The following is a 15,987-nucleotide window of genomic DNA, read 5'->3' as shown; positions in this document are numbered from 1 at the left end:
GGGAGGCATTTATTTCCTTCCCTTCTGGACATCAGATGAGGATGAAGATCAGCCGTGGCACCAGCAGAACCAGGAACAACAGCAGCACCAACAGCAGCAGCACCAACAGCAGCAGCAACAACAGGAGCGCCAAGCTGCTGCTCACGCACCTGAAGCTGCACAGGCCAGAAGGGGCCAGCGCATGGAAGCCCGTTGGCGCAGGAGATACCCCGCAAACAGAGTCTACAGACACAGGGTCAGCTACCTCAAAATGTCTGAGCAGCAGTGCCAAAGGCGGCTCCGACTTTTGCGAGAGGTAGTGGGTGACATCTGCGCAATGCTGCAACAAGACCTGGAGCCCAGAGGACCAGGTGGATAACCCTTAGCAGTGGCCGTCAAAGTCACCACCATACTCAACTTTTTTGCCTCAGGCTCATTCCAGGGATCTGCAGCAGACATCAGCGGCATCTCCCAGGCGGCCGCACACACTTGCATCATGCAAGTAACTGATGCCCACTTTGCCATCGCACACAATCACATCCATGTCACCAAGGATCAAGCAAGTGTCACGGCGCGTGCGGTTGGATTAGCTAATCTGGCAGGCTTTCCAAGGGTGCAGGGCGTCATCACAATCCAGGTATTTTTGTCAACCACAAGGGCTTCCACTCCCTTAACGTTCAGCTGGTTTGTGACCACAAGAAGGACATTTTGCATGTTTGTGCCAAGTACCCTGGCAGTTGCCATGACTCCTTCATACTGTGCCAGTCTAGTGTGCCTCCGCTATTCAGTCCGCCAGACCAACTTAACAGATGGCTACTTGGAGACAAGGGCTATCCCCTGAAGACGTGGCAAATGACGCCGTTGAGGAGCCCATCCAACGAAGCTGAGGAGAGCTACAACTCCAGCCACATGTCCACCAGAGCCATAATCGAGCATTTGCTGAAGATGCGCTTCAGATGCCTGGATAGATCAGGTGGAGCCCTGCAGTACTCAGCAGCCAGGGTCTCCAGATTCGTCGTGGTTTGCTGTGCACTTCACAACATGGCACAGCGTCGTGGCATGCAAATTCCTGAGGACCAAGAGGCTCCTCACATAATCCTCACTTGAGGAGGAGGAGAAGGAGGAGGAGGAGGAGGAGGAGAGCGAAAACGAACATCTTGCAGAGGCCCATCAACCAGCGGCTGCAGTAAGCGAGAACATTGCTGCCCGGGATGCAAGGAACGCACTCATCTTGGCCAGATTTGCTTAGCCTAGCCAATCAAGCACTTTTGCCTCGCATCTTCTTACCTGAGCATCGACAATGGCCAAGAACCAGCGGATTCCTAGCAATTTGACCACCATACTGACAATTGCAAGTAATCCTAAGCCCTCAATGTGGAAGTCCCATTCACAAAATCACACACGCCACAACTACAGCAGTAGCCATCAGATTTTTTATTAACAGTAATCATCTGATGGCTTTTTAACATAAAACATCAAATTTCACCCAAGTGACTACCCTTGTGACTATTTGTGCAGTATCTTTCTCTTACGTGTGCTCCTACGTGGTGCTTCCCCTGTGACTTCAGCAGATGTGGAGGCCCTTGCTCACTTTCTTGCTGCTCCTGTCTTGATACCTTTGGCGAGCGTCCTCTGGGGTTGCGAACCTGTGAGGGCTCGCCAAAATTCTGCTGCTCCTGCGGCTGTGCAGGGTTTGAGACGCCGATCTCAGTTGGGTGTGGACTCTGGTGGGGCTCTGACTGAGGGCTCTGCAGTGGCATGGGAGTGTGAGCGCTTGGAGAGGATCCCCCACTTCCTTGATGTCTGCCACCAACATCCCTCTCATGGGTCAAGTCCCCCGCAGCATTTGCAAGTGGCTTGAGAGCACCTTGCTGCACATCAGGGGGGGCCATGAGGACCCGTATCTACACTGGCAGTTCTACTCAGAAGGACTTCCATGAAGGTCTCGTTTCTCCGTTCAATAGATGACCATCGCTCCTCCAGAGATGCCATTCTATTCAGAACATTCACCATGTTTTCTGCACTCTGGTGACTTATCACCTCCATGGAGGTTGCCATCCTTTCCATGGTGATGTGTTCATGCGCCAATGACTCCACAAAGTCTCTGCTCATGTTCGCAATGGACTCCTCCATTCGCTCCACACTCGCAGCGACCCTGGAGACAAAACCTGCCAGAGACGCCTGCATCTGTTCCTGGAGTTCCAGCACCACTGATCTTATGGATGGACCCAGAGGCAGAGGGTCGACATGCAGCTGAGCAGAGCTGGCAGAGTCCTGTGCCCTCTGACTAGGACTCTTCACTGCTGTCCCTGTCTCCACAATCTGCTGATCCTCACTTGTGAGCTGTGATACACCAGGTGACAACACTACTCTATCTCGCGATGTTCCCTTCGAGATGTGAGTGTCTGCTCTGGTGCTGGGTGCGGTGAATTCTGCTGACGCTGCGCCCTCAGAGGTTGCAGATTCCTCTGAGGAGTCTTGAGGCTCATGCTCTTTCTCCTGGATAGTGGGGACGGGTGCTTGCGATGGTCCTGTGGGGGAGTAAAGGAATTTGTCAGAGATGTGAGGCTAAGGTTACATGCACATTGCATATTGCAGATGATCATAAGTCCATCTGTTCGAGCTTCAGAATCATTATCAGCGACTCATGCAATGTCATTGAGAGAAATGGAAAACTATTCTGTCACCAGCTTGCTGTGATGCGCCCGTCTGTCCGTCCCCCACTTGGGAATCTTCCTCCACTCCCACGATCTCCGGGACCGCCTCCTCCCAGGGGGTGAGGTGGGCTACTGATGGTGGCCCTCCTCCTGTCCTCGCTCTTTCCCTCTTATTGTGAGCTCTCTTTTCCTGCAATGAGGGAGACAAGTGGAGTTTGAGTGAGAATGAAGGAGTGAGCACAGAGAATCCATAGCATAGATGCTTAGATGGAGACAAAGATGGAGTGAGGTGGCAAGACCAAGGGCCCTCCATGTGTGTGTAAGTTGTAATTGCATCACAGTGATAGGGAGTGTGAGGGCTGCATAGTCGAATAGTTAGGTGAATGTGATCATAGAGAGAGAGGGAATGGGTAAGGGTGCATGGGTGTTAGTGACAAGAGTGATGTGGAGGAAGAGATTGCTAAAGCTGAGTGCTGGTGAGGAGAGGCAATGGGGATCAGATTGAGGGTGATGGGAAATTCATACTCACATTTCTAGTGCGCAGAAGGTCATGAAACCTCTTGCTGCACTGAAGCCAGTTTCTGCGGATTATTGACAAAGAGTTGACCTCCGGGGCCACCTGGATCCACACAGCCTTGGTTTGCTGGGGAGGCTTCTTCCTCCCTGAAGAAGGGAAGAGCAGCTCTTTATTTGATCTTGCTCCCTCTACTGAAGCCTGCAGGGCAACGTCATCAAAGCGGGGTGCAGACCTAGATCTCTGGCTGGCCATTCTTCCTGCAGGTGCCTCTAACATGCAAGGGCAAAAGCTTGGCAGTCTGCAGAAGAAGCAAGGCTTGTTGCAGACCTTAAATGCAGCAGCAATGATGACGTCATTGGAGGCGACTGTCATAGAAACATAGAAACATAGAAGATAAGAGCAGGAGTAGGCCATTCGGCCCCTCAAGCCTGCTCCGCCATTCAATGCGATCATGGCTGATCATCCAAATTCAGTACCCTGTCCCTGCTTTCTCCCCATATCCCTTGATCCCTTTAGCTTTAAGAAATATATCCAATCCTTCTTGAATATATTGAATGAATTGGCCTCCACTGCCTTCTGTGGTAGAGAATTCCACAGGTTCACCACTCTCTGGGTGAAGAAATTCCTCCTCATTTCTGTCCTAAATGGCTTACCCCTTATCATTAGACTGTGACTCCTGGTTCTGGACTCCCCGACCAGCGGGAACATCCTTCCTGCATCTAGCCTGTCCAGTCCTGTCAGAATTTTATAAGTTTCAATGAGATCCCCTCTCATTCTTCTAAACTCCAGCGAGTATAAGCCCAATCGACCCAATCTCTCCTCATACGTCATTCCTGCCGTCCCAGGTATCAGCCTGGTGAATCTTCACTGAACTCCCTCCATGGCAAGAACATCCTTCCTCAGATAAGGCAACCAAAACTGCACACAATACTCAAGATGTGGTCTCACCAAGGCCCTGTACAACTGCAGCAAGACATCCTTGTTCCTGTACTCAAACCATCTCGCTACGAAGGCCAGCATACTATTTGCCTTCTTAACCGCCTGCCGCACCTGCATGCTTACCTTCAGCGACTGGTGCACAGGGACACCCAGGTCTCATTGCACTTCCCCTTCTCCCAATCTATTGCCAGTCAGATAATAATCTGCCTTCCTGTTTTTGACACCAAAGTGGATAACCTCGCATTTATCCACGTTATATTGCATCTGCCATGCTTCTGCCCAATCACCCAACCTGTCCAAATCATCCTGGAGTTTCTCAGCATCCTCCTCACAGCACACACGCCCACCCAGCTTTGTGTCGTCTGCAAACTTGGAGATATTACATCTAGTTCCCTTGTCTAGATCATTAATATATATTGTGACTAGCTGGGGTCCAAGGACCGATCCCTGCGGTACCCCACTAGTCACTGACTGCCATTCGGAAAAAGACCTGTTTATTCCAACTCTTTGCTTTCTGTCTGCCAACCAGTTCTCTATCCAAGCCAATACCTTGCCCCGATTCCCATATGCCTTAACCTTACACGCTAATCTGTTATGCGGGACCTTATCGAAAGCCTTTTGAAAGTCCAAATACACCACATCCACTGGTTCTCCCTTAACTATTTTACCAGTTACATCCTCAAAAAATTCCAGTAGATTAGTCAAGCACGATTTTCCTTTTGTAAATCCATGTTGACTTTGTCCGATCCTGTCACTGTTTTCCAAGTGCTCTGCTATTACATCTTTTATAATGGGCTCTAGCTTTTTCCCCACTACCGATATCAGGCTCTTTGAATAGTGCGGTAACATTAGCGACCCTCTAATCCATGGGTACTGTTCCAGATTCCATCGAATGTTGGAAGATGCTCAGCAATGCATCTACTATTTCTAGGGCCACTTCCTTAAGTACCCTAGGATGTAGATTATCAGGCCCTGGGGATTCATCGGCCTTCGATCCCGTCAATTTCCCTATCACCATTTCCCTACAAATACTGATTTCTTTCAGTTCCATCCTTTCATCCGACCCTATGTTCCCCGACATCTCTGGAAGGTTATTTGTGTCCTCCTTTGTGAAGACAGAACCAAAATATGTCTTTAATTGGTCAACCATTTCTTTTTTCCCCATTATAAATTCCCCTGATTCTGACTGAAAGGGACCTACGCTTGACTTCACCAATCTTTTTCTCTTTAGATATCTATAAAAGCTTTTACAGTCAGTTTTTATGTTCACTGCAAGCTTACTCTCATATTCTATTTTCCCCTTCTTAATTAATCCCTTTGTCCTCCTTTGTTGAATCCTAAACTGCTTCCAATCATCAGCTTTACTGCTTTTTCTGGCCAATTTATATGTCCTCTCCTTGGATCTTATGCTATCCCTAATTTCCCTTGTTAGCCACGGTTGAGTCACCTTTTTTGTTTTATTTTTATGCCAAACAGGGATGAACAAATTCTGTAGTTCATCCATGCGATCTTTAAATGTTTGCCATTGCCTATTCACTGTCAACCCTTTAAGTAACATTCCCATCCTAGCCAACTCACACCTCATACCATCGTAGTTTCCTTTATTTAAATTCAGGACCCTAGTCCCTGAGTCAACTACTTCACTCTCCATCTTAATGAAGAATTCTATCATATTATGATCGCTCCGACCCAAGGGGCCTCGTACAACAAGATTGCTATTTATTCCTTTCTCGGTACATAATTCCCAGTCTAAGATGGCCTGATCTCTGGTTGGTTCCTCGACATATTGGTCCAGGAAACCATCCCGTAAACACTCCAGGAATTCCTCCTCCACAGTATTGTTACTAATTTGGTTAGCCCAATCCATATGTAGATTAAAGTCACCCATGATGACTGCTGTGCCTTTATTGCACACTTCTCTAATTCCCCTTTTAATGCCATCCCCAACCTCCGCATTACTGTTTGGAGGTCTATATACCACTCCCACTAACGTTTTCTGCCCCATGGTATTTCTCAGTTCTACCCATACAGATTCCACATCATCAGAGCTAATATCCTTCGTTACAATTGTGTTAATCCCCTCTTTAACCAGCAATGCTACCCCACCTCCCTTTCCTTTTTGCCTTTCTTTCCTGAATATTGAATACCCCTGGATGTTGAGTTCCCAGCCTTGGCCACCCTGGAGCCATGTTTCCGTAATCCCAATCAAATCATATTCATTTACCTCTATTTGCGCAGCTAATTCATCCACCTTATTATGAATGCTCCTCGCATTAAGACACAAAGACTGGGGAAACTCTTTGGCCATGGCTTCCCACACGTTGGAACTCAATTGGCCAATTAAGTTAAAATGGTATCATTTTCCCACATCGATTTAGAATCGGGTGGCTAACACGAAATGCAGATTACATGATCCCAGCCCGCCCCAGTATCAAATTCCAGCCCTGTGAGTATGACTATGTTAGGCTGTGGCTTAACCAGTAAGTGGGACAGCTATCCCAGCTTAGGTACCAATGAGAAGGACTTTGCAGGTTTGACTGGATTGAGATGGTCTTAGTCTTCTCCTGAAGTGACGCCTTGTTCATAGTCAATAGGTCCACCTGATTTTTTTTAATTCTTCTTTGTAGTGATTGTTTACAACTGGGTGGCTTACTAGGCCACTCCAGAGGGCATTAACAGTTAACTACATAGTGTAGGACTAGAGTCACACATAGGCCAGACCAGATAGCGGTGGCAGGTTTCCTTTCCTGAAGGACATTAGTGAACCAGTTGGGTTTTTACAAAAATGTTTCATGGTTAATTTTCTGGTGCTAAGCCACAAATTACCAGATTTACTGAGTCCAGTTTCACAACTTGCCATGGTGGGATTTGAACTCACAATCCTGGTTTGTTGGTCCACTACCTGATAGCTGGTAGTATAGGGAGGTGGAAGAGCCAGGTCTAACAGCCTTATGGGCAAGGAGAATGCAACCAAAAGTACTCTTGGCTTCTTTCTAATCATCAAGACCCAATCCTGACACATTTCCACTTGTACTTGCACCCCCACTCCCATTCACAGCCCCCTTTGCCCTCTCAAGTACTGCCCATCACCCACTTCACTTTCTCTATCATCAGCCAATTCCTGTCTTTATGCCTTTGCCTTAACACAGTTCTGGATAAATTTTCTCCTTAAAATTAGTGGATGGAAAATCATGGCTGATGTGTACAATTTCCCAGTGTGCACTCCTAGCATACACAAGACGTTCAGAAGAGGAAAAATTACACCAGAAGTGGCAAATTTGCTGATAAATACTAACTTTAACAAAAATAAATTTCCATAATGAAAAATTACTTCATGAAACTCTCAAAAATGCATAATTTCTGCAGTTGATAAGCTTTTACATAGAAACATAGAAGATAGGAGCAGGGGTAGGCCATTCGGCCCCTCGAGCCTGCTCCGCCATTCAATGAGATCATGGCTGATCATCCAAATTCAGTACCCGGTCCCTGCTTTCTCCCCATATCCCTTGATTCCTTAAGCCTTAATAAATATATCCAACTCCTTCTTGAATATATTTAATGAATTGGCCTCTACTACGTTCTGTGGTAGAGAATTCCACAGGTTCACCACTCTCTGGGTGAAGAAATTCCTCCTCATTTCTGTCCTAAATGGCTTACCCCTTATCATTAGGCTGTGACCCCTGGTTCTGGACTCCCCGACCATCGGGAACATCCTTCCTGCATCTAGTCTGTCCAGTCCTGTCAGAATTTTATAAGTTTCAATGAGATCCCCTCTCATTCTTCTAAACTCCAGCGAGTACAAGCCCAATCAACCCAATCTCTCCTCATGCATCATTCCTGCCATCCCAGGTATCAGCCTGGTGAATCTTCGCTGAACTCCTTCCATGGCAAGAACATCCTTCCTCAGATAAGGTGACCAAAACTGCACACAATACTCAAGATGTGGTCTCACCAAGGCCCTGTACAACTGCAGCAAGACATCCTTGTTCCTGTACTCAAACCCTCTCGCTACGAAGGCCAACATACATTTGCCTTCTTAACCGCCTGCTGCACCTGCATGCTTACCTTCAGCGACTGGTGCACAAGGACACCCAGGTCTCGTTGCACTTCCCCTTCTCCCAATCTATTGCCATTCAGATAATAATCTGCCTTCCTGTTTTTGACACCAAAGTGGATAACCGCGCATTTATCTATGTTATATTGCATCTGCCATGGTTCTGCCCAATCACCCAACCTGTCCAAATCATACTGGAGTTTCTCGGCATCCTACTCACAGCACACACGCCCACCCAGCTTTGTGTCGTCTGCAAACTTGGAGACATTACCTCTAGTTCCCTCATCTAGATCATTAATATATATATATAAACAGTCTAGCTGCTCAAGAACTTGATAAAGAATGCTATTAGTATGTCAAACTTAGTGCTATCCAACCTCCTCCACTCCCCACCCGCCCACCTTTCATAGAGTAGGAATGGTCCCTTTGCTGGAGAGTGCACCTGGAATAAAAAGAGAAGTCTCACAATCAAACCAGCATCCTCCTGTTATTCCCATACCATCATTCTTTATACTCACACTTGCTTCAACAACAACAACAACAACTTGTATTTATATAGCACCTTTAATGTAGTAAAACGTCCCAAGGCACTTCACAGGAGTATTAAAAGACATAAAATTGACACCGAGCCATATAAGAAATTAGGGCAGGTGACCAAAAGCTTGGTCAAAGAGGTAGGTTTTAAGGAGAGTTTTAAAGGAGGAAAGAGAGGTAGAGAGACAGAGGGGTTTAGGAAGGGAATTCCAGAGCTTAGGGCCTAGGCAGCTGAAGGCACAGCCACCAAGGGTTGAGTGATTATAATCAGGGATGCTCAAGAGGGCAGAATTTGAGGAGTGCAGATATCCTGGGGGGTTGTGGGGCTGAAGGAGATTACAGTGATAGGGAGGGGTGAGGCCATGGAGGGATTTGAAAACAAAGATGAGAATTTTGAAATCGAGGCATTGCTTAACCGGAAGCCAATGTTTGTCAGCGAGCACAGGGGTGATGGGTGAACGGGACTTGGTGCGAGTTAGGACACGGGCAGCAGAGTTTTGGATGACATCAAGTTTATGTAGGGTAGAATGTGGGAGGCCAGCTAGGAGTGCGTTGGAATAGTCAAGTTTAGAGGTAACAAAGGCATGGATGAGGGTTTCAGCAGCAGATGAGTTGAGGCAGGATGGAGACGGGCGATGTTATGAAGATGGAAATAGGCGGTCTTAGTGATGACGCGGATATGTGGCCTGAAGCTCATTCCAGGTCCAAATACGACACCAAGGTTGTGAACAGTCTGGTTCAGCCTCAGACAGATGCTAGGTAGAGGGATGGAGTTGGTGGCTAAGGAACAGAGTTTGTGGCAGGGACCGAAGACAATGGCTTTGGTCTTCCCAATATTTAATTGGAGATCATTTCTGCTCATCCAGAACCGGATGTTGGACAAACAGTGTGTTAATTTAGAGACCATGGAGGGGTCGAGAGAAGTGGTGGTGAGGTAGAGCTGGGTGTCGTCAGCATACATGTGGAAACTGAAGCCTTGTTTTTGGATGATGTTGCCAAGGGGCAACATATAGATGAGAAATAGGAGGGGACCAAGGATAGATCATTGGGGGACCCCAGAGGTAACGATGCGGGGGTGGGAAGAGAAGCCATTGCAGATGATTTTCTGGCTATGATTAGATAGATAAGAATGGAACCAGGTGAGTGCAGTCCCACCCAACTGGACGATGGTGGAGAGGCGTTGGAGAAGGATGGAGACAGGTTGAGAAGGACGAGGAGGGATCGTTTACCTTTGTCACAGTCGCAAAGAATGACATTGGTGACTTTGATGAGAGCCATTTCGGTACTGGGGCAGGGGCGGAAACCATATTGGAGGGATTCAAACATGGAATTCCGGGAAAGATGGGCAGGGATTTGGGAGGTGACAACACATTCAAGGACTTTGGAGAGGAAAGGGAGGTTGGAGATAGGGCGGTAGTTTGCAAGGACGGAAGGATCAAGGGTTGGATTTTTGAGAGGGGTGATGGTGGCTGATTTGAAGGAGAGGGGGACAGTACCTGAGGAGAGCGAACCATTAGCAATGTCAGCTAACATGGGAGCCAGCAAAGGAAGTTGGGTGGTCAGCAGTTTAGTGGGAATAGGGTCAAGGGAGCAAGAAGTGCGTCTCATGGACAAGATGTGCTCGGAGAGGTCAAGAGGGGAGATCGGAGAGAAACTGGAGAAAAATGCGAGTTCAGGGCTAAGGCAGGGGTGAACCTTAGAAGAAGTTTGGCCCGGTAGGCTAGGGGAAGGAAGGGAAGTGGCAGAGGCAGCTGATCGGATGGTCTCAATCTTACCCTACTTCTCCGTCTACTGCTTGGCACCACGGTGCTGACCTCTTACCAGCTCCGTCCAAGGCAGACTGCAGGGCTGCCTGGACTTTTGCTTGGGGTGCTACTGCTATCCCAGCATGAACTCATTCATGGGAGAATAAAACCTTTAAATTAAAGTGAAGACTACTGACATACAAATCACAGCTTCTGGCATCATATAAATTAAATAAAAAACTCATCACAAGTCATCCAAATGTATACAGATACAAAATCCTGTCTCATTTCCTGCAAAAAACAAAGATCTGGCTTTCTCATGTGGCTTCGATTGTACCTGCCCCTTTAATGTTGCTGCCTTTAAGGCCCAAATTATTCTTTATCTGCCCAATAAAGCACCACCAGCAGTGCCTGGCATTTGCCCTCTGCATTTAAATAAGCCAGCAGGAAACCTCGGCACTGCAGCTAGTCACTGGAATCACACTGCGGTCCCATTGCTTCCAGTCAGTGCCTGGAGAGGAATATCGGGCCTACCGAAACCTGCTCTAGGCACTGGCGGTTTCTGCCTGTGAGCAGGTCATTATATAAAAACAATCAATTGTTAACAAATTAGTGTCAGACTTCCCTGAAAATAAAGCTGACAATTCAATCTCCAGATTCTTTCATTTTTCTTTTGGAAAAAGCAGCAAAACTTTCAAATCCTCAAAGGATGAGGGATTAACTCTTGTTGATGTATAGATTGCAAGTTGGGTGATTCTGCAAGCTGCACACGCTCAAAATGTCCGTATGTGGTTGAATGGTCTGTCCTCGTGCTGTGAGCTAAATGTATTCAGTCAAAACCCAAGCTTTGGAACCTGAGACCTTGAAGTAAAAACCTTAACAAAAGTACTAAAAAGAACACAAAAGACAATTCAATGGGCAAATTTAATTATGCTTTTATCAAATATTTTGTTTGAAACCATATTTTGGACATTATAAATTTCAGTTAATGCAAAAAAATTGTGAATATGTTTTCCAAAAGCATATTAAGTGGTTCATCAACAAACCATGAAGTGAAAAAGTTTACATACTGAATTTTCATGACAAAATGTTAACATATTTAGATTGTTCCATTATAAATGTTGACAAATTTAGATATGATTTTTCCATTACAGATGGTTACATTGGTGATTTCCATTCCAAACTTTGGCATTCAGTATTTTTACAGGAAGTAACATTTGTGCACATGAAGTGAACGCCATACACTAGATTTTTAATAATATGCTGATTTGATGATGTAATTGAACTAGTGAATAATATTTATTGATAAATTTTATGGGGTAATTTTCCAAGTTCTCAGCAGTGGTGGGGAATCTGCACCAATAAATGTTGGAAAACCGCAGGTAGTGACTTTCTGATATGTGCTGGTGTGGGCAAGGTCCCTCACCACCAGGGGTACTCAGAAAGTTCCTGCTCTTTTGATCTTTAGAAAGTCATTCATAAAATGTTTCACAAAATCTTGTGTGTTAAATTGAATAACTTTGTATTGCTTAGCCAGTTAAATTGGATAACTGGCTAAACAATACAAAGCAACAGATAGTGACTAATGATAGTATTCTAATTGGACAGATGTGGCGAGGATTAGTGGGGCCTTTGTTGATCACATTATTTACAAATAATCTTGATGAGGAGTATTAAGAACAGAATGTATAATTTGACAGCTGATAGCAGAATGTTCAAAGGAAATGGATAAGATTCAAAGACATCTGTAGAGACTTTGCAACTGGACAGACATATTGCAAATTAAATTCAACATTGGGATATGTAACATAATGGCCCAGATTTTACGTTATTATGGAATAGATTGGACAGCAAGTTCCGCCGTCCGCACATGCACAGTTAAATGCGGAAGTTTCTGTCAGATTTACCCTGCTTTTCCACAAGCTTCATTCCCCTGCTACCTCACCGATAGACTCAACATTGAAATCCATGTAAGGGCGCAAAGTTGCTATATTTACCCACTAGTTACCATTAAACATGCCAAAAAAAGCTAGGGCTGGTGCATTCCGGTGTAAGTGATTTTTTAACGGTGTAATACATCTTAATTACTGCCAAACAACCTCTCTGGCACTGAAAATTTAATTTTACAAGTATGGAGTCTCATTCCTTCTGAATTTAATTATTGTTGGAGATTTTTAAAAATTAAAAATTACATTTTTTTAAACTTTCTTTTTCCTGTATTTTTTATCTCACTCCCAATCACATTTTTCTTTCCGTCACTTTATTTTGCTTTCTGTACATGATTTTACAGTTAATTAAATATTCTAATTTCTACTCCCTGATTTAGACTCTGCAGCCCCAATATTGACAGGGAAGGGTTTTCCGAGCGGGGTGGGCAGAGTTTCAGGAAGAATGCTGTGGAGTTTAAATTCCACAGCATGCATTTTTTTTTGACAGGATCCCCGCCCGGAAGTCATCTTAATTGATAGGTTTGTCTTCCAGTCGGGGAGCACGGGCTACAGCCACAGGTAAGGAGCCTGCAGCTGCTAGTAGAAGCGTTTGGGGTGGGGGTCCAATCCCAGTGGGTGTCCAATCCCAGGGAAGGAGGTTAGCATGGGGACCCGAGGAGAAGCAATCCTGGTCCTCCTGGCCCACAAGCAGTGCTGTAAAGGCACTTACCTTTTCCCTGACGCTGCCCTCACCTCCCTTGAACTGCCAGATTTCCCGGGGCCTGGAATACCCGGAGGGCCAGTGTTAAACCTGTAATGGCTAAAGGTGAGGTTCCCAGCCTCATTATAATATTTAAATTGCCAACCCACCTCTTGGGAGCAGGTTGGCTGGCCGCCCCCTGTCCCGCCTCTGTTAAACCCAGAAGTGGGCGGGTTGGAGGTGGGATGTGGTCGGGTTTGAGATTTTAAAAGTTTTTACATCCCACCTGACTCCACCCACTTCGGGGTTAAAATTACCCCTGCATGTCTCAGTGAAGAGTCACGCTGTTGCTCGCCATGCTCACACATGCCACAGAACTCCTCTAGAGGGCGCCGCGCTGGACGCCCGATGACAGCAAGTTGCTGTTCAAAAGCTTGCACAAGGTCTGTGGGCAGCTGTAAGTGTATTGAACGGCAAACACCATTCCTTTGCAAAATCCGTGCCAATGCATATTGGTATGAAAGTAGCAAATAGATTTACAAAATGAAGGCTATATCATTATACAAGAGGAGAAAAGCAAAAGGATCTGAGTGTAATTCTTGAACAAGAATTGCAAAGGAAAATAAAATGTTCGTATTTGAGAAGATCCATAGAATTAAGTCCAAGAAATCCAGGGACAAGATTAGAAGTGAAAGAAGCCATTCATTAAATTTAACATTGGGGAATAAATTTAATCTTAATCTGACCTGATTTAAATGAATCCAACAGTTCACAAAAGCTTCTCCACATGAATGAGATATTACAAATGTGATCAGCCACAATCATAGACAAAACTGGACAGTTGCCATTTTAGTATAATGAGTCCTTTCAGACCATACTAAAAGCAGCTTTTAAAACTGAAAACGTACACTTTCCTTACAAAGAAAGGGATATAAATGTCAAACTTTCCATAAATTATTAACTGGAAATCCACAAGTGCATCAGTTGCCAACATTAATTTCTTTAATATCTAAATTGTCTCTGACAGCAGATGACCTTTGACATTGTTGCATCATGTTTTTGCTGCAACAGAAAACAGAAAAGCGTCCCAGCTGTGGCAACAGTAATCTATTATTTTGTTCTGCTGTGGATAAAGTTGGATTCCTGATACTACCGGACACTGTACTCTGCAAGCAAGAAGCCAACTGACTTATTTACAACAATAGTGTCACAGGATAACTACACTTCAAATTTAATTTGTGGACTATGAGATGCTGGTGTCACCTCACCTTTCATGATGGATTTCAGATTCTTGAAACATATCTTTAAGATTATTGTATGATGGTGAATATCTTGATACTGCAAATTTAACAAAAAATCAGAAGCTAACAGTGGTGTTAATTACCATTACAGGAGGTAGAAAGCTTAATTGGACAATCTTTATATTCTTAACGACGTACCTGAACAGCACCATTTGACAAGTTAGTGAAAAGTGCTTGCCCAGCACTGACTTTGTGTTTGACACCTCTTACTGTACCATTTTTACTCAAGATATTAATTCTCTTTCTATAGATGCCTCTGTCTTTTGTGGTGCCCGCTAACAGAAGCATGTCATCACATTCACTTTCACTGCCATCAGTTTCCAAAGCGAAATGCTGCTCATTATGGCCGTTCACTTCACTGTAACTGCTGCACTGCTCAGTCTCGGAATTGCTGGCACATTCTGACTCTTGTGAGTCCACCAGGTCTCCATCGGTGTACACTTCTTTCAGCACTCTTCCACTTTTTGCAGAAGATATTCGAAACCTGACTTTTTTCTGCCGCCGTTCCCCTTCTGTCTTCATTATGCCGTTGAGTCCAGCTTTTTCCATTGAAAAGCGAACTTCACATTGTCTTTTCAGCAAACATCCTCTTGCAGCCAGTTGAAAATGTATAAATAAACTTCCCTATGATGTGGGTAGATGTTTCATATATATAGCATTGCCATCACAACGTAACGGTGTGAAGGACAATAAAGTCAGCACTGATCCTCATACCGTCTTACTTCAATAATGTATAACATTACATCATGGTCACCTTTATATCAGCAGTAGGTAAAGTGATATAAATGATTAAATATTTAAATCACTATTGTGTACTCTCTGTGTAACAGCCAGATGCAGGAAGGTACTAAAAGGATTTAGTTCCAATAGAACATACTCTACCAATTCACATTAAACCCCTCTCTTGCCTCAGATATAATGGCTATTGCGGTAGATTTTTGTCTTTAACGCCTGAGTGTTAAGCATCACCTGAGCGGAGAGCAGAAAGGAACAGTTGCTGCGTAGGATTGCACGACATTTACAGAACGCGCCGAAAGTTCCTTCTATAATGGCAGAAGGAAAATCGGTCAGGTTTTGTAAGGGGGAGATCAACACTTTTGTGAAAAATAACATGTGACTTGAGAGTACAAGCTAAGTAAAAGTTAAAGGGGTGAAATTCGCTTGGACGTCATCGGAAAAAGGGCGATTAACAGGACATAACTTAAAGGCCTGAGGCTCACCTAAGATTGGGCCTCGGACCTTATTTCAATAATTTGAATGAGCTGCTTCCGGAAGCAGCTGACTCATTGCCTAATGATCAATTTCGGCCCAATTGCCTCACCAGCAGGGTAAGTCCCTGGGAGGAGGAGGAGAATGGGAGGTGGGGGCTGCCGACCTCGGAGGTGCTGTGGAGCTGGGAGGATCATTCCTCCTGGCTCCATGTCAAAGTTCAAAGAATAACTTACCTTTCTGATGGCGGCCGCTTACTACACCAAGGAAACCTAGGCCCAATGACTGTTCAGCTCAGGGCAGCCCAATTTCTTAATGGGGTCCTAAAACAGGTGTTAGGCCTCTCATTGGCACATGCAAGGGGCTTAACGCCTGTATTAGGTATCTGCCCCAGATGCCTGATAATTGTCCAGGGCCAATATGG

The 15,987-nt window shown here is 45.2% G+C and overlaps 1 protein-coding gene across 1 annotated transcript in view; it reads right to left on the bottom strand.

Annotated features, from left to right (window-relative positions):
- grxcr1a (glutaredoxin and cysteine rich domain containing 1 a) overlaps positions 1-15,086 on the bottom strand; it is a 158,000-nt gene extending 142,914 nt beyond the window's left edge. Inside the window, exon 1 of the mRNA XM_085969424.1 lies at positions 14,493-15,086. Within this exon, the coding sequence (XP_085825550.1) occupies positions 14,493-14,903 (411 nt within the window). The 5' untranslated portion in view covers positions 14,904-15,086. The remainder of the gene's footprint in view (positions 1-14,492) is intronic.
- Between the last annotated feature and the right edge of the window lie 901 nt (positions 15,087-15,987).

This window comes from Somniosus microcephalus, chromosome 2 (genome assembly GCF_052327205.1).
Source record: "Somniosus microcephalus isolate GS21.2 chromosome 2, FLI_Smic_1.0, whole genome shotgun sequence".
Lineage (NCBI taxonomy): Eukaryota > Metazoa > Chordata > Chondrichthyes > Squaliformes > Somniosidae > Somniosus > Somniosus microcephalus.
The sequence above is the reverse complement of the archived record's forward strand: the minus strand, read 5'-3'. Positions and strand labels throughout refer to the sequence as shown.